The sequence below is a fragment of the Pleuronectes platessa genome, chromosome 21, assembly GCF_947347685.1.
Source record: "Pleuronectes platessa chromosome 21, fPlePla1.1, whole genome shotgun sequence".
Lineage (NCBI taxonomy): Eukaryota > Metazoa > Chordata > Actinopteri > Pleuronectiformes > Pleuronectidae > Pleuronectes > Pleuronectes platessa.
This window is the reverse complement of record NC_070646.1, coordinates 787063-806225: the sequence shown is the minus strand read 5'-3', so window position 1 is coordinate 806225 and position 19163 is coordinate 787063. Positions and strand designations below refer to the sequence as shown.

General features: G+C 46.6%; 1 protein-coding gene across 2 annotated transcripts; it reads left to right on the top strand.

The window, feature by feature from the left end:
* Positions 1-275: 275 nt before the first annotated feature.
* Positions 276-16259, top strand: aatkb (apoptosis-associated tyrosine kinase b). 2 transcript variants are annotated; one of them, XM_053413727.1, is made up of 13 exons: positions 276-512; positions 1933-2074; positions 5762-5841; positions 6366-6484; positions 6763-6850; positions 7583-7716; positions 8050-8134; positions 8275-8396; positions 8539-8688; positions 9343-12817; positions 13399-13528; positions 13605-13811; positions 14260-16259. In XM_053413727.1, the coding sequence occupies exons 2-13, from the start codon at positions 1972-1974 to the stop codon at positions 14286-14288; spliced, it is 4722 nt and encodes a 1573-aa protein (XP_053269702.1). In that variant the 5' UTR covers positions 276-512; positions 1933-1971; the 3' UTR covers positions 14289-16259. The 2 variants fall into 2 exon arrangements, with proteins under 2 accessions (XP_053269702.1, XP_053269703.1); XM_053413728.1 differs by lacking the exons at positions 276-512; positions 1933-2074 and adding an exon at positions 4991-5188.
* Positions 16260-19163: the final 2904 nt, after the last annotated feature.

Sequence of the window (19163 nt, the reverse complement as noted above, 5' to 3'; positions counted from 1 at the left end):
GAAAGAGGAAGAGAGAGAGTGATGTCACATGTATAGTATGTGAACCCCGCTCACCCCCCTCACCCCCCCCCAGCCCCCCCCCCCTCACATTTTTTACAGGGGCTCAGTTTCTCTCCGCTCCCTCATGACACGACCACAGGTTCTCTATCGCCTGTGAACTGGGAGATCTGTGCTCCTCCTTCAACTCCCCCCCCCCCCCCCCCCACCCACCCACCCACCCATCCTCCTTTTCATTTTCTCTCCCTCCATCCCTCCATCCGCGGCAGAGAGGGAGAGTCAGTGGTCAGCTACAGAGCCTCTTCTCCCTGCTGCTCTGTGGACAATGAGACAGAGGGATGATGCCGTCCTCTGCAGCCGCTGGCACCACCAGCCTCCTGCTGCCCTGCACCCCCACCCCAACGTGTGTGTGACTGTGTGAGTCTGTGTGTGTGTGTGTGTGTGTGTGAGTGTGTGTGAGGAAGGCAGAAAGTCTGAGATGCTGTAACATCCTCAACGATGGACTCTGGGGGAAGGTAAGCAAGCAGAGACACTTTGAGCTTCACCAGGACCTGAGCTTCTTTTATAGAATTAGATAAGATTCAAAGTACAAAGCAAGTTTTGGGAAGTTTACAAACTTATGAATGAGATAGTTTGTAATGAGTAATTCAATCATAGTTCTAAGAGCAAAGTCGAAACATATTGTTTTACTCAACCCTGAAAAAATAATCGTAAAACGTTAAATTATTGAAAAGACAAAGTCACCATTTGCTGCATTAGTTTGGATTTGACTGCAGCAGGATGCAAGTGATGGATATGTGTTCTGTCCTGTGTGTGTGTGTGTGTGTGTTTGTGCAGTGTGTGTGTGTGTGTGTGTGTCGATGTGAAGAGTGAAACCACATGTTGAAGAGAGGGCGAGCAGGGCCGTGTGAAGATTTGGACGTGAGGCTGTGGGAGGAGGTGCAGCGTTCAATCTAGGGGGACAGGATGAAGTGAGAGATGGAGGTGTGTGTGTGTGTGTGTGTGTGTGTGTGCGTGTGTGTGTGTGTGTGTGTGTGTGTGTGTGTGTGTGTGTGTTTGTGTGGGTGTTGCAGAGGGCTGCAGCGGGTCACATTCTTCCAGCATTGCGACCCTTCTGCTCTCCAGCTCCAAACTAAGAGACTTTTATTCTGACATCCGGTTTGAGGATGCAGCCAGCTCCCTCCTCCTCCTCCTCCTCCTCCTCCTCCTCCTCCTCCTCCTCCTCCTCTTCTTCTCTTCTCTTCTCCTCCTCCTCTTCCTCCTCTTCTCCTGTGATGTGTCTCTACGATCAGATCAGCAGACACAGACTCTTTAAAAACGTTCCTCTTAAACAAATCTAGTTTAACTGATTTTACCTGAACAATCATGAATTAAGTTTTCAGCTTTTAAAGAGTGATGAAACTGTCCTTATCATAAAAATCGGTTTGTTTATAAATTCTTTATTCCTGTTATCTTAATCTCCAAAAGCAGCTGTGTGAGGACAGGAAGTCAAACCTGCTTTTCTGCTCGGTCACGTTCTGATTTGAAAAACTCATCCGTCCGGTTTGTTTTCAGAAAGAATCTCAACACTTCAGTCTTCAGGCTCAATCGTGAAGTGGAGGATTTAGATGTTTGTAATCGCAGAGTAAATAATCTGCTGGTGAATCGGACTCTGTTTACTCTGGGATGTTCCAACAGTCGGACAAACAGCTCAGAGAAACACGGACGAGCCAGAACAGCTTGTTTCACTTCATCTCAGTTCTGCTTCACATTATGAGTGCGTCGTGTTCTTTTGCTTTCTAAATCAGGTCGATGCACATATGATGGTATATACGAGTTCTTCTTCTCTCCTGTGATCTTACAGGTGAAGGAGCCGTCGGTCTAATCAAAGCAACCTGTTCCTGTGCATGACCTTTGACCTCCTGGCCTTGTTTTTTTTGTGCCTGTGTTTTCCAGGAATTCAAGAATGTGGACGGGGAGGAGTACCAGGCCGACATGTCCACCTTGGCCTCGCAGGCCTCCCTGGGCAGCCCCGACGTCTACATCCTGCCCCTCAGCGAGGTGTCGCTGCCACTCGCCAAGCAGCCGGCTCCATCGGGTGAGTCGGGTCGGACGGATCCTCACCCTCACGTCGGGTGCAGCCCAGAGCAGGTTGAATAAAAACTCTAATAAAAAACCTGAAGAAATTATAGTTAAATAAACTCTTTGTGGAATTATGAAGAAAACAACTCAACAACCAAGTGATGCATTGATGAAAACTCTCTCCCACCAGGAGAAGTGGAAGCTGTTAAAACCTTTAACTGGGTCGTCACACGGCTGTTATCAATCTTCTCACTCACTAAATCTTTCACAACACTTTTATTCAAACGTTTTCTCCTCCTTCAGAAAGGATCAGATATGGAGGGATGATTTCATCCTGATGGTTTTCTCAGTGCTCTTGTAACGTGTGTTTCTAGTTGTGGGAGAGTGCACGAGACACACGTGCACGTGCATTTGAAGAGAGTGATGTAACCGGGAGGAGGGCCGTGTATCTGGCATTTGTCAAAGTTGGTCCCTGGAGCGAGCTCCGCCCTGACACTGGCCTCGGCCAGCTGGGCCTCCACCTATCCCACAATCCCTCGCTGCAGGTCCCTGCAGAACGAACTCTGTGCTCTTCAACTTTCACTCTCTCCCACAGACATCTGCCTGTTGTGTAATGTGGTGCAGGCAGCCGGCCTACACTGCTGCATGTTGGTATGTGAGGCATGCAAGAGCACAACACGCCAGTGAGAAGATCCCTGGTTCCCTCGGTCTCCTTGTCCCCCCCCCCCCTCTGCTGCTGGGTCACAATGGTTCTCGTTGTGTGTCAATGGGCTGATGCTGCTGATAAATCTGTCACTGAAGAGTTGTGCGACTTCAGCAGCACACCCACACAGTGACCTCGTTTGTTGTTGAACTTTACATCCATTCAGTTCAACTTGCATTCGTCAGAGAGTCCAGGACTAAAGGATGAGAGCTGCTGCTCCTGGTTGTTTCCACACATGAGGAGAGTTTTGGTTTTTATCTGCTCGAGCTTTGAGATTAAGTTTACGAAGGTTAATGGAATTTCACTGGTGACTTCCAGCTCAGTGAAAAACCAAATGATAGTTAAACATCTTCTGATAAAACTGAAGCCATCTGCAGATTGCTCACTGTTATCTGAGATATGGCTGAACCGGCCTGGCAACATCTGCTCTGTCATCTGTAACTAATAGAAGTGTTGGAGAAGAGGTCAGGGACTTACTGCTGCACCTCCAGGGAGCCTCACCCTCTGACATCATCATGACGTTTTGTTTTTCATTGAGAATCCGTCTTTCTTTACTCTGACCTCATCGATCTCATCTTTGCTTGGTGCCAGTTTCTGTGTTTTATTTGGATTTCGTAGCTCAGGCAGGAAAACGTAAAGAGTCAAGGGAGTGAAATCAGGGAATTCAGTAATTATGATGAGAAAAATACCATTAAGAGGTCGTTAGTTTGCTTTTCATGCACTGGTAATTCCTGGTGATTCCTGAGAGCTGAGGTAGACAAAGTACTTAACAGCTTTGAGTATGACTGGTTTCTTTCTGCCAATGTTCCCATCTCCTGTCATCCGGCCCAGCACTGGGGCTGTGGAAGGGCTATGTGGATAGGTGGAGTTCCCACTGAGACACCAGTACTGTAAGAGCTTAACTCGGTCCAGGGCCCAGTCCCCAAGATCCACCCTGATGCAGCTGGTCTGTGTCTGCAGGCTGCTCACACCCCCACAGGACTCGTGGGAACACTGGTGAAAACACGGCGCAGCAGAAACCAGTCCAGTTCCACTTTCATTCCACTTAGAGCAGAAAGAAGTTTCACGTGCATCGTCCTAACAAACACTTTTAAATCTGCACAATAACAACAATCACCTGCAGCTCCCCCCCCCCCCCCCCCCCCCCCCGCTAAGTGGGATACACAACAACAATGGGCAGATGTCAGAAGGTGGATTTAGATGCTGGTCCAAGGCCGATGCTGCAGCTCGGCACCTCAGCAGAGAGTGCAGCAGGATGCACCGGACTGGGAGAGGTTAATGGGAATTCCATTTGTCTCTGAGTGATTTAGCTGCTGTGCATCTCACTAAAGACTTCCTGGCGGCTGTGGAGATTGAGCTTCAGTAGCGTTCTTCAGAGAGATGCCGAGAAAAGAGCAGACGGCCGTGGCGAGTGGAAATTGAGTCAGTGGATCGGCTGTAAAGACGTCTGAGGACTCAGCAGCGGAGTCGAGGTGTTTTCAGCTCCTCTCACTGGGAAAATAAACACAAGGGAAATAAGAATGAGAAAGCAGAGTCAACATCTTCCTGAAATATCTTAAATAATAATCCCAGGAAATTTGATAGAGATATTTGTAGATGTTGTGCAAAGACAAAGATATGAGACAATCAAATCTCTGATTCTCCTCCTCTTCCCCTCACTGTACAATCCCTGTGGTGAATATCTGAGGTTAACGTGGAGGTGAAGGTATGTCCCTGTTATCAACAACTCCCAGTTCATTCCTCTCTCAAGACGCTGGTGGATAATAGCCCCAGTGTGGGAGCACTAACTGGTCCTAACTGGTGCCATGCTGCCCCAAGCAGCCGGACAATGGGGGGTATTCTGCTTGGGGACGGAGAGAGCGTGAGTGGGTGTAAGGAATGACCAGTCTGGGGACGGGGACGGGGGCGTCCAATATGTCCTCAGCACAGGGACGAGACTGTGTTTGAGTCTGGAGGGGGACGAGCATCACAAAGATGTGTCTGTCTGCCTCGGACGCACAATCCCAGTGTCATCGTGGGAGATACAGAAAGAAAGAGAGAAAGAAAGAAAGAAAGAAAGAGAGAAAGAAAGAAAAGAAAGAAAGAGAGAATAGATGGAGAAGGGGGGGAGATGCTGGGACAGAGCCGTCACTCTCGTTTCATTCAGCAGAGCTGAGGCAGGACGGCCGGGTTCAGCAGAGCAGCAGAGACTCGGGGGGGGGGGGGGGGGGGGGGCTGTCAGAGATGCATCAGGGAGACACAGGACAGTCGGACAGATCGGGGCCGGACGAGGTTCAGGACAGAATAAGACCGAAGACTCGAGTCTGTCTCCTCAACGTGTGGAGAATGAACGATGTCCACAGCAGCAGGTTTCATTTTAAAGAAGCTTTATTCCAGTGGACTGGACAGAGGACGGATTCTACTGAGGACACTTGATCCCTGGACGTGGTGCGTGAAGGAGTTAAAGGCCTTTGAAGACAATTATCTTTATTAACAAGGTTTATTATTCCATGTGACTGAGTGACATCTATGTTATATCATCCTTCAGACCCAACATATTACAAACTACACTTTGTTTTCTTATTAACTTAACGTCATAACATAAATTCACCCATTTTACTGTATTTTTTACATTTTACATTACACATGTGTAGTGTGACGTTTTATTAATTCCATCAATGTTGTGAAGTTTATCCTACATGTTATTGACACATTCATATTTCAGAAATATTGTGATTATACATGCTTGATTATAATTTCAAAGTTTGATCAAAATTCAGTGTTGAATGTCCAGTGAGATCAAATCAAGTTTTAAGTCTCAAATATTGAATTTAATGGAAACAAAGTTGTGTTGAGACACAGACACGTTTGCATATTTGTCTGTTATGTGACATAATGTTATTTGGGTTGAAGACAAGTAACCACAGGCTGCTGATGGATGTTTATCATTAACACCTTCTCCTCCTCCTCCTCCTCCTCCTCCTCTTCCTCCTCCTCCTCCTTCTCTTCTCTTTTCATCAGTCCATCTCCTGAAGTCCACAGACCTGAGCCGCCACAGTCTCCTCTACCTGAACGAGATCGGGGATGGCTGGTTTGGGAAGGTGAGATCCTGGAGGCGCTAAAGATGTCTGACACGCTGTGTGACCTGGAATATAAGAGAGAGAGTGTGTGTGTGTGTGTGTGTGTGTGTGGATCTCCACCTCTTTGATGTCAGTTCATCTTTATGCTCTGATGTTTCAGAGTAGTCGCCCCCTGCAGGTGAAACATGACGTGTCCTGTTCTTACAACCAGATAACATGTTGTTCTCTCTCTCTCTTTTTCTCTCTCTGCTTTTCTCTCTCTCTTTTTCTCTCTCTCTTCTTCTCTCTCTCTTTTTCTGTTCCTCCTCCTTTTCATTCTGTGCGTTCATGTCTTTCTGTCCTGTCCCTCCTCGGTACGTCCGTCTGTGTCGCTTTGTCTGCATTTCTCTCTCTCTCTCTCTCTCTCTCTCTCTCTCTCCTGTTTGGCTGCTTCCCCTCTTTCTTTGTGTCCCCCCCCCCTCCCCCTCTTCATCGGTTGTCTTGTGGGTAAATGTCCATCTGTCCGTCTTCCCTGTGCCTGTCTGTCTCCGTCTGGGCTGCTTCAGGTTCTGCTGGGGGAGGTGAACTCAGGCCTGAGCACCACTGAGGTGGTGGTGAAGGAGCTCAAGTCCAGTGCCAGTGTCCAGGACCAGATGCTCTTCCTGGAGGAGGCGCAGCCTTTTCGGTACAGCTCCTCAGGAATAATGAAAAATCAAATTCAGATCCAAATGTGTAACGAAGAGTTTAAATTATTCTCATCTCCGGTTTGGATTGATTGACTCTTGTTAAGTAGAATTTGTATTTATTGTAAAGTCAGTCATTGTGGATTATAATTATAACTTTTCATATAGTCCCAATCCCTCATTATTGTGGGCTTGTTTGTACAGTTTGTGTGTTTGTGTGCGGTCCTGTTTGTGTGGTCACAGAAGCAGTCTGTGTGTTAACTGGTCCTCTGCTCTGCAGCGTCCTGCAGCATCCTGCTCTGCTGCAGTGTCTGGCCCAGTGCACCGAGGTCACGCCCTACCTGCTGGTGATGGAGTTCTGTCCACTGGTGAGTGAGTGGGTTCAATAACAACATGAATTCATATTGAGCCTCTGAGGTAAATACACAGATATCAGCTCTTGTATTTTTAATGGGTTAATCTGAGACGAGCTGTTTTTCACGTTCATTCAAACACGGAAATGTTCAACATGCAGTTTTTAAAAGAACCTGTCGTGGCTTTGAACTGAAGTTCTGCTTCATACCTACGTTCTAAAAGTAGTTTGTGGGATTTTTTAATTTAATACTTCTAGTGATAAAACATTCTTGACAGCTGCTGTACACTTTTGTCAACTGAGGCCAAAGTCATTTTACAGTAAAGTGACTCAAACTCAGCTCCACACGATTCATTAGTTCAGTAAATTTAACTCTGACGTTTTTAAAGAACTGTTTATCTCAGTCAGAGCTTTGGATTTACTGGCTGCTGATGACATGTATTGTTTATGGTTGAAATTCTATTTCAGATTTTGTATTCACTGTCAACACACAACCTCGTTATTTAGGGTGACAACTGTAGACAGTGTAAATTATAAAGACCTTAAAGCTGCAGGTAACTCACGTGAAGGTAATTCATCCAAGAAAATCTAAAAACAATCAGTAACGTAGAAAACCAAGTGTGTTGTTGACTTTCAACAGGTTCTAACACCAGGATGTTACACAACCCGAATCCCATTAACCACAATGACAACACTGCCTTCCAGTGGTCAGAGGTTGTAACATACAGATGTTTTCTGCCTCCTCCAGGGGGATGTGAAGAGTTACCTCCGCAGCTGCAGGGCTGGAGAGACCATGACCCCGGAGCCCCTGATCCTCCAGCGGATGGCCTGTGACATCGCCTCAGGACTCCTGCATCTGCACAAACACAACTTCGCTCACAGGTATCGACACGTTTCTGATTTTAGATGTCACACATTTTAGAGTTTATAACCTGGAATCCAGCTGTGTTCGGTCAAATCTGCCTTTTGCTTGTCGGTTGCTTCCTGGAACAATATCCTGGTGCTGCCTGAGTGCTCTGACCGACTCCAGCATCAGTGATTTTGTTGCAGGCGGTGACCCCTCGTCTCCAGAACCACTCAAACCACCTGAACTCTTTCTGTTTGCTCTCAGTCTGCACTCAGGTCTTCTACATATGTTTCTGCCTCATGAAATATGAGCCTCCTGTTTAACTCCTCCTCCTTCTCCCCCCGTTCCCATCAACCCTCTGTCTCCAGTGACCTGGCGCTGAGGAACTGCTTGTTAACTGCTGATGTCTCAGTGAAGATCGGAGACTACGGCCTGTCCCACAACAAGTACAAGGTCCGTCCATCAGAGAAACAAAGCAAAGAGAAACTGTTTTATTAGGTTTATTCAGAGCGTTTGGATGAATCTGAACATTTGAGAGTTTCCTGTTTGAAACACTGAAGATTTGAAGCTGTTGATATTTGGTCTCCTCTCAGGATGATTACTACCTGACGTCAGATCAGATGTTCTTGCCGCTGCGCTGGATAGCTCCAGAGCTCGTGGACGAGGTGCATGGAAACCTGCTGGTGGCAGACAACACCCAGCAGAGCAACATCTGGTAACACACACAGACACACAGACACACACAGACACACAAATTGGATCAGTTGTCCCACAGATGCATGCTGACTAGTGTAAAGGTATATTTAAAGGTATGTGTGCAGATGTGGAGTGATGACACGTGTTCTCCTGGGTCTCAGGTCTCTGGGTGTGACCATCTGGGAGCTGCTGGAGCTCGGGAACCAGCCGTACAGACACTACTCCGACCGACAGGTGCTCACCTACGCTGTGAGGGAGCAGCAGCTGCGACTTCCCAAACCACTGCTCCCAGTGCCGCTGGCTGAGCGCTGGTGAGACGCACAAACACATCTGTTTATAACACAATTATGATAACAAATAGCGGACAGAGAAAGCAGTGCAACATAATCAGAGGTGCTCCTTCTGAAATACTTTACATTATCTCCAAGTACTTTACAAAGTAAGGTCAAGACTTTACAGTATTATAGAGAAAACCCTTGACTGAGTAGTTTGAAATCATTACATCTTTAAAGACCAGGTATTCGTGATTTGTCCCACGAAGCTGAACTCGGACTCACCAGCTTGTTCTTCAGAGGAGCCTCAGTGTCGAGTGTCAAAGGAAGTGAAGCTGCAGCACCAACAACTGATAGATGTTCTCCACTGTGTTCAAACATGACAGCGCAATAAATAATATAATGATTCCCTTAAATTGAACGGCCCCTCAGGAGAAGAACAAACAACACAATTAAAATCCCTTCCAGCTTCAATGGATTCTCATTTCTTCAGCAGAGTCTAATTAATATGCTAATCCTGCTGCTTGTGTTTCCCTCAGCTGGGAAACGATTGTCTCCTCTTTCAGACACGTTGTTACAATTTAGTCAACAAATTAATTGAGTTTTCAGTTTTTTTTGTTATTTTGCTGGAATACACTACATTTCAAGTTTGATCCATATTCTCACATGTTGTCATATTTCCGTGACCCTCAGGTTTGAAGTGATGCAGTTCTGCTGGCTCCAGCCGGATCAGAGACCCAATGCAGAGGAAGTCCACTTGCTGCTCAGCTACCTGTGTGCCAAGGGGGCCAGCGAGGCAGAGGAGGACTTTGACAGGCGCTGGAACTCGCTGTGTCCCAACATTGGATTCAACAGCCACCACGGTGCCTCTGCTATGTCACAGGACCACCACTCGTCCACCTCCTCCTCCTTCCCTCTCCTCGAGCAGTTTTCGGCAGCCGACGGCTACCACTCGGAGTCTGGGGACGACATTCTAACAGTCACAGAAACCAGCCATGGCCTGAACTTTGAGTACAAGTGGGAGCAGGCCAGGGCCGACCAGTCCTATAGAGCCCAGGACTCCTCCAGTGCCCTGAGTCAGGTCAACCATCATTGCCAGGAAGCATTTTATCCACCAGGGGGCATTGTTGGAGGCTGCCCTATGGAGAGCCTCAGCCACGCAGTTTCTCCTTACTACCAATCCAAACATCTCCATGCTCCGGGTGTCCTCCCCGTCCTCAGTGCCCACAGCCCCTCAGTAAGCAATGAATACTACATCCGCATTGAAGAGCCAGTGGATTGTAACATCGATCTGGACTATACCATGTGCTCCTACAGCCCAGAGTATCAGGGCAGCAGTGGGAGCTTCCTTACTGGGAGTGCAGACTCAGGCGAGTGCATGGCCTGTCCATCACAAGGTCAGAACATGGGCATGGCTCCCTATTGGGCAGCAGACATCGATAAGTCAGATGTGTTTGACTCCAATGACTCGAGTCCGGCCATCTCCCTGACGATGGAGCCGCTCTTAGGACAAGTGTCTCACGACAGCCCCCTGCGACCCTGGGAGTCCAGTCACTATGTGTCCTATAAAGACAGAGATGGAGGTTACTACTATGAGCACTCGCCACCGTTGGGAATCGACCACTATCTGATTGGAAGTGACCACTCCAGTGAGCACCATCAGGAAAGCTGGGGATCGAGGAGCTTGCGCCAGGCCCTGGGTGATTTGGAGAACCCGCTGGGTGTCACCCGCCCTGTGACCAGTCCACCTCAACAGGCCTACAGAGATCCGTACCTGGACACAAGTCAGGCCTCCATCATCGGAAAGAACGTGACCGGGGGTTACTACGACATGATGGGCTCGCTCAGGAAGACTATGCCCAGCCACACCAGGCACAGCAGCCACTCGGTCAGTATCGACATGGAGACAGAGGGGGCGCTCTTCATCGGGCACAGAGACAGCGATTCAGAAGAAGAAGAGGAGGAGGATATATTTGTTGAGAGACACAACTGCAACACGTGGCCTTCAAAGCACCGCCACAGCAGCGTGGGTCACCACAGACGGGCGAGCTGTAGACAGGACGCTTATGTAGATTTCCACTACACCATGCCAAGTACAGACATTGAGGACTCCTGGCCAGAGGAGAACAGCCTGGCCTTCCACTCTCTACCCAAACCTATCGACTACCTTGAGCCGCAACAGGCCAAAGACAACAGTGCCTGCCTCAGTCTGAGCAAACACCACGCGATGGTGCCTTCAGACAACTGCAACACCTACATCTACCTGTGCCACGAGGGCGACAGCCAGGCGCCAGCGGCTGGAGAGTGCTGCCACTCACACTTTGTCGACCCACTCACCGGTTTGCTCGTCAGAAACAACAGCTACAGTCACAGCAACTACGTCCGAGATAAGATCGTTGACCCCCCATGCCATGAGGAGATGATCAATCTCTCCCCCGCTCCAGGGGGTCCCATTGTGGCCAAACCCATCATGATAAAGACTGAGGAGCGTGGAGAGCAGTACATTGACCTGAAAGCTGATGGCTCTCCACTCAAAGAGAAGAGGGAGGATGTAATCAAGGAAAACCTAATCATGCTAAAACCCACAGAACCTAAAGTAGAAGAGGTGACGCTGACAATGACGATGACGATTCCTCCGCCTCCTGCCGACAACATGCACGTGATGGTGGCCCTCACAGATCCGGAGTCAGACTCGAGTCCCACTGGAGACAGCGGTGTTGACCGAGGCAGCTCCAGTGCTTGTCTCGCTGACATCCTGGACTGCAGCGATGATGACGAGGAGGAGGAAGACATCACAGAGGATATCACAGACGTCACCTCAGGCATCTTCGCTGACGAGTCCAGTGAGCTGAACGCTTCTCCTGCTTTCAAGTCTCTGCAGAAGCAGGTAGGAACTCCAGATTCCATGGATTCCATGGATCTACCATCTGCAGCGGGGTCCTGTGAGGGCTTCAGCCCCGCCTCCTCCCACCCGTCCAGCTCCCCTAAAGCTATGGACAGTGGCTACGACACAGAAAACAACGAGAGCCCGGAGTTTGTCCCCAAAGAGCCTCATGAACCCCGAGAACAACCTCTGGCCAAGCCTACCCTAGATACCAGCCTGGAGGAGGACGAGGAGCTGGAGGAGGCCAAGGAGGGGCAACCATCACTGGGGGAAGATGTGGCCTCAGGAGCCTCTCAGACGGGCGACCACATCTTTTCACCACTAAGCGAGGAAACCCCGTACAGAGACTCAGCGTACTTCTCAGACTATGAGAGTGAGAGGCAGTCCAGGGATGAAGGAGAAGAATCATCATCATTGAGAGGAAGAGATGAACAAAGAATGGAAGAAAAGAAGGGAGAGAAAAGGAAGAGTGAGGATGAGGAACTTGAAGACGCTGCAGCAAACGAAGACATTCAATTTGAAGTGAAGCTCTTATCAACAGAAGGAACAGAAAGCTCTTGTCCACCAGATATGGAAGAATTCTTGACAGAGGATTGTCGAGATGAGGAGTTAGGACTTCCTCTGGAGCCATGTGTGTCCATAGAGGGAGGACTGGATGAATGGCCGTCCCAGGAGGAGAACTCGTCTCTTGGGGACTGGGCAGCGGAGGTGGTGGGGGCCATGGAAGAGGCCCTTGGGGCCCTGAATGGAGATAGTTCACTCAACTCTAAGGTAGAAAGTGACGAAGCAGAAGCTGTGGAAGACTCAGAACCAAGAGAAGAGCCAGTGATCAAGACCATTGAGACCAGGACATCCGGTGAAACCCATCACTCTTTACCCAAAGACGAGGTGGCCCTGCAGCACACGGCAAACAGCCGACGGTTCTCCACTTCCTCTCCTCCACCTCCGTCAACCCCCCCACCTCCGCTCCCTGCAGCAGACGGCCGGGGGTCTCCAGCCGACGGGGAGGAGGCGGATGAGGAGGGCGGCGACACAGACGACAGCGATGAGTCCGATGAGGAGCTGCGATCCTACAGCATGCAGGAGCAGAGCGGCGGGGAGGAGAGCGAGGAGGAGATCTACCCGGTGCCCATCGTGGTGAGCGACGACAGCCAAGCACACAAACTGCGCAGCCTCCTCAAGAGGCCAACGCTGCTCCCAGAGGAGAACCTGCAGGAGGAGCTGGAGCGCACCAAGAAGACGGTCTCCTTCTTCGACGATGTCACCGTCTACCTGTTCGATCAAGTGAGTAACAAAGAGAGGAAGTTAATCAAGTTTCTGCAAAATGAAAGTGAATCATTCTTGGTGAATAGAATCAAAGAGAACTTGAAACCAGCCTCAGAAGAAAAGCCTGTGATAGAATCGTCCTTCTGACTTTGTACAAACTGTGAGTCACTGAATGTTTCTGCTTCGTTCCTGTTTGTATAGAAACAGTTTGTAGTGTGATCTTCTTCTTCTTTCTTCTCAGTGTTTGCCCTTGAGCAGATCAAACTCGCCCACACGCTGGTTCAACACGAGCTCTTCTCTCTCACTGACGCCTGAGTGGAGTGTTTAGATTAAACTCTTAAAGTCGACGTTACAAGTTCAGATTTCCACCAGAGGCCACATTAGGTTTCTACACATGAAAGTTACACGTTTCTAACTCAATACAGACTGAACCATATGAAACCACATTTAAATTCACATTCAACACAATTATCTGTGAAATCAATATAGAATTTCCGGGGGGGGGGGGGGGGGGAGTGAAAAAGAATTCCTGCCTCCACAGATGTGATGTTGAGTTTATATAACACGAGCTTCACAGTTTTCTTCTTCACTGTCTCCAGGAAAGTCCGACTAAAGAGCTGAGTGAGCAGAGCTTCCCCGAGGGAGCCGAGGGTCAAAGGTCACACAGCAAATCCAAAGAGAGAGGCCCCGCCTCCGACGACTCCTCTGACGGGAACGTCTCAGAAGAGAGTGAGTACGATCACGGAGGTTTTATTAAACACTGTGGATGTGAATAAAGACGTGATGATCCTCACCGTGTCCTCAGGTGCAGGGTACGAGTGGGAGGACGACTTCCCCCTCCTGCCTCTCCCTACGTCCTCGGGAGCCTCCGACTCTCCACCCCCCCGCTCCGTCCCCACAGCCCCGGACGCCAAACCGGCCGTTCAGTTCTCCCGCTTCACCGTGTCCCCCTCCAGCGTGTCCCGCTTCTCCATCACTCACATCACTGACTCGGACATGGACTCAGCAGGAGGTTAGTCTCCTGTGGTCAACACCTCTGGTTCTCAGGATCTCACAACTTTACTCTCAATCGTTCACATTCATTTACAACTTTTGTCTTGTAATTCTACGACTTTGTTCTCATAATATTATGACTTTATTTTTGAAATTACAGAATGTTTATTTCTCTGGACAAGTGTTCAGCTTTCAAACATGAATCTAAACCTCTCAGATTTTAAGCCGTCAGTAATTAAGAGGCTCTCATCTAAATCTATTCTTAATCGTGTTTAAAGATGTTTCGGTTTGTTTGGTTTTAATAAAATACTTTAATCGTGTATGAGACTAATTCCAATCTGGGAAACCGGCCACTTTAACAGAGACATTTCTGGCTTCAACGTTTTGCCTAAGAATTAGAGCAAAATGAGACAAAACCCTTAGAAATCAGATGTGTGTAAGAATCCCTTCTGTTGTGTGTTTTGCAGGAAGCAGCGAGGACGGAGACAAAGAGTAAGGAGCTGTGAGGACGGAGACAAAGAGCTGTGAGGACGGAGACAGACAGTAACAGTGTGAGGACGGAGACAGACAGTACCGAGCTGTGGATCTTCACCGCCTCTCGTTGAAGACAGTTTGGTTCTAGCATGACTTCTGAATTATTTCATCAGGCTTCAGAATCGAGACAGTGCCTCTCAGCCTGTGGACACTTTGGACAAGTCTTACCACAGTGTAGGACTGACCTACACTTAAAGATTAGCGTTAATATATAAAACTTTTGCAGAATATTAATATATATACTGGATGTAAAGAATCTTTGAAAGCAGGGGACATTTGTTTGTTGAATTTTTTCTGATTAAAAGACAAATGGAAGGCGTTTGGAAATAAATCACGTTCACCACCTGGTTCACTTCTTAATTTGTAACAGGGAGTAACGCTGAGAGCGCGGCGCCCCCTGGAGGAGACGTGTTCATCTGTCACACACAGTTTGGGGCTTTTTGACGAAGGATCAGCATTTTGAATAAGACTGTACAGCTCCACTGACTTTTACCAGAAACTGCTTCACTGGTCTTAATGAACATGAACGAGAATCTCTGAGGTATCACAAGTAATATAATGTTAATATTTGGATTCATGCAGAGTGGGGGGGGGGGCGCACGCAGGAATCTGAACGGCTCCTGTTCCGATGTGATTTTGTGGAAACAGACGAGCGAACGTGGACGACCTGATATCTTCTCTTCTTATTTTTTATAATAGAAATCACTGCAGTGCTGTTTTACATGATCATGTGACTCAGTCCCTCTCTTTAGCAGCTTCACCACCAAACTGTTAAATCAGGCACAATGTGGCCACAGGAACAAGAAGTGAAGGGAATAGTTTTCAAATATAGAAATGCATGATTTCAAGCAGCTAGGAAACATTACAAGTATTAATGCATTTGAGACAAAGACACACGGTGAGAAATCTCATGTCGCAGCTCCAAAGAAAGATCTCCAGTGTCCGGACTGCAGCTAATAACGACCCAGGCCAAAAGTGTGAGGAGACATGGGTGATCACCTGTTGATATTATTAAATTATTAAATATATAAATGTCTGTTTTTGTTAATCCAGTTAAATACCAGACGAAACAAAGAACTTCATCACATTGATGCAAAAATCCTGTAAATCCCACCTGGTTAGAAAAGCAGCGATTTGCAGCAAAATCCACAAACACTGGAGCAACCAGAGGAATTCAAGGGATTGATGACAAATGTATGATTCATAATCTCACTCAGCTCAAAAAGCCACGATATCAAAACTCAAACCTGCCCAACAGTTTTCAAACAAAGCTATTTGTCTCTGTGTTAGTCTGAACAAACAGAATCTTTAAATTCTGATATTCCACAGCTTCTGCCCATTTCTGCCTTTTTATCTGTTTTATTTATTTAATTTAAAAAATGACAAGTTTGAGGGCCACTCTGAAACCAAGAGTCACAGGATGAAATATTAAAAAAGCTGTTTTCATGACGGATCAATGTTCAATGTGTCTGATCAGCTGATTGGAGGTCGGAGGTCACGGTCATGCTTCCTGTGTGAACCTGAGGTCGTCAGATTTCTCTCTGAGCTCAAAGCATCATGTGACCCACAGTGTTTGTTTGCCTCTTTAATATTCTGTACGTTAGCAGCATAGAACCATTTAGACTATCTGTAATATTTTTGTATTTAAGCAAATACTTTGGAGAGTATTGATGTGCTGTACCTGTGATGGAGGGGGAGTATAAAATAATGTCTGTTTATTTTTGCCAAAGAGAAGCTGTGCTGTGGTTCAGGGGAGAGACCAGTTTGTGTGGTGGTGACGGACGAGGAAGATCGAACTGGTCTTTAAAAAATAAAAGACCAGTTCTGGTTTGGTTGGATCATCGTCAGTAACGTGTCCCCACACTGACCTGGACACATCATGACCTTCTGTACCTTCTATCAAATATGAATAAAGTCTGTTTTACACATCTTACTTTATCTCCATTAGGTTTTTATCTTCTGTTATTTATCAGGATTAAGAAACAACGACAGGTTGGATGGAGACGTTTCAACCTTCTCCTTGATTCTCAGAGAATAAATCATGAATCATGATGAAAAGACACTGAACTCGCTCCCTGATCATCTTTAGGCTCAACACGAGTGAAACTTCATAAAGACACACATTGTGTAGTGTGAGCCAGCATTGCAGTATTTATACACAACATACACATCACTGTGGGTAAATACTTGATCCTTTATTCTGAAAAACACTTTGTTTACTATCAGGACACAAAGACAATTCTGGTTTCTAGAAGAGGAGGAAACACTCTGAACTTCACGAGTGTAAACTTTAACTTCTGTTGAACCTCTGACAACATTTAGTGATCGATGCAGATTCTGTGATATTTCTGTTTTTCTGCAGAAGCTTGTTTGACATGAGGGACGTTCATCTTCATTTTTAAATACTCAAATCATTTTAATATTCATCCCAGCACAAAAATACAATGAAGGTAATTAAATCCACTGACACCAGTTTTTGAGGTCATTGGCACAATGTCTGCAAATTCCAAACATTGTCCGGGCAGAAAACAAATCTCAAAACAAGAAAAAGGAAGTTTTAAAACTGCCTGTGTAGAACAGTCATTACATTTCTCTTAAAGATAAATATCAGCTCAGTCTAATTTTGACTTATTTCGTTGTAACTCAGTTTTTCTGTCACCACAGTAATTTGAAACATGATAAAAGACAAAATGATTGAATCAATGAATATTTCAGTTGAAATGTAGATTTTACCAGATTTAACAAAGTATGTCTAAAAACAATATAGATCAACATTAATCAATGAAAGCTGAGAACAAGAACATAATATAATTCACTTCAGTGCTGCTTATATCTAACATGTCAGAGTATAAGATTGAGTATAAGTACACAATTAAGTGAACACACTGTACTATGTGCTTATCAGTTTTGATAACGTCAACAAATTGACTGATTCTGATTCATCTTCCTCCTGAAACATCTCACCTCTGATTATCCAGCTTGGTTCAGACTCTCCTGTTTTCTTGCTTCAGACGTTTGAGCTCCTCAGGGAGAACATGTGAGGCTGAAGGTGAAAACCTCACGAGACGTGGATCTTCCTCACGTTCAAGCCGTCGAGCTGCAGCCGGGGACGAGAGCTGAGTTCTGAGAGAACAGACACGTCTTCATGTCTTCAGGTCTTCAGGTCTTCAGCTTCAGAACCTCTGAGGTCCGTCTCAGATTCAAGGCTTTGAAAAGGATCCGTGAATCTTAGTGAGACTCTTTCATCCTCTTTTGACTCCACATGTTCATCAATGTGTGATTTACACAAACAACTAAACAATCAACTTCACATGGTTCTGTTAATGTTCTTTGACTCTAGAAGATCGGGTTAAAAACACTTCTTATTTACATGATCTGTCAGAGAATACACAGATTACTGTATATGGTGATTGTTGTGATTCTCATGATTTAATCCCACTAAAGGGGGGGGGGGGGGGGGGGCTCAGATTTCCTCTGCGAGAGTCAAGGTCTTCTCCAGGGAGTCGTAGTGAGCTTCATCCAGCTGATCCCCATCCTCTTCCTCATCCTCTTCCTCAGAAAGCGGGGGTCTGGCCGGGGCCTCCACCACCGGCTCGCTCGGAGGATTGTCGCTGTGGAGAGGAAACAAGAAATAAAGTTAAATAAACATTAAGCTTAGTTTTTAATATACATAAAACAGAATGAGAGTCACGCAGAGGAGGAAACTGTGGTTTCTCAGCAACATGTGAGGAAGTGAAGTGAACACAAAGTGGGAGGAGTCGAGCAAACAGGAGGGAACATGCAGAACCAACAGTGAGAGAACCCAGAAGCCGATGAGACGATGAAGATGATGATGATGATGAAACACTGAAAGACGAAGAGGCTCACTCACTTACGATGGTTCTAGGTTTTCAAAACCGGGCGAAATCCGTCCCTGAGCTGAAAGGAAGAAAGTCCTCAGGGGTCAACACACGTCTCCAGCACCAGGACACAACTTACAACACAATGTTCACACACTTTGTTCTTATTACAACAACATGCTTATTTAACTACTGTAAACATGAGTCAGCACTTTATGGTGCAACTAAACAGACCGTGACTGACATGACTGGAGCCTCCATTTGAACTTTGTGTGCAAAAGTAATAAAGTATAATTTGACTTGTTTACTTTAATTAGATTGAAATAAAGATTTTAATATTTAATACAGATTATTCCATCGTGGTGTCACTGTCAGTGATCAAGATGATGAGCTGAGGTCTGTGGAAGCTGCCAGTCAGATCAACATGCTCTGTTTATATTCATGGTGACTTATTATCCTGATGAAATTCAAATGTTACATGAAAAAATTAACACAACACATCCGGTGTCCACACAACCACCACGACAACAATTACATCATGACCCGAAGATATTCACACCAGAAAACAGGAAAACAAAATATGAGCAGGCAGAAGAACTACAGCAGAACCAAGAACTACAGCAGAACCAGGAACTACAGCAGAACCAAGAACTACAGCAGAACCAGGAACTACAGCAGAAACAGGAAGTGAAGCAGAACCAGGAACTACAGCAGAACCAGGAACTACAGCAGAACCAGAACTACAGCAGAACCAGGAACTACAGCAGAACCAGGAACTACAGCAGAACCAGGAACTACAGCAGAACCAGGAACTACAGCAGAACCAAGAACTACAGCAGAACCAGAACTACAGCAGAACCAGGAACTACAGCAGAACCAAGAACTACAGCAGAACCAAAGCAGAACCACAGCAGAACCAAGAACTACAGCAGAACCAGGAACTACAGCAGAACCAGGAACTACAGCAGAACCAAGAACTACAGCAGAACCAAGAACTA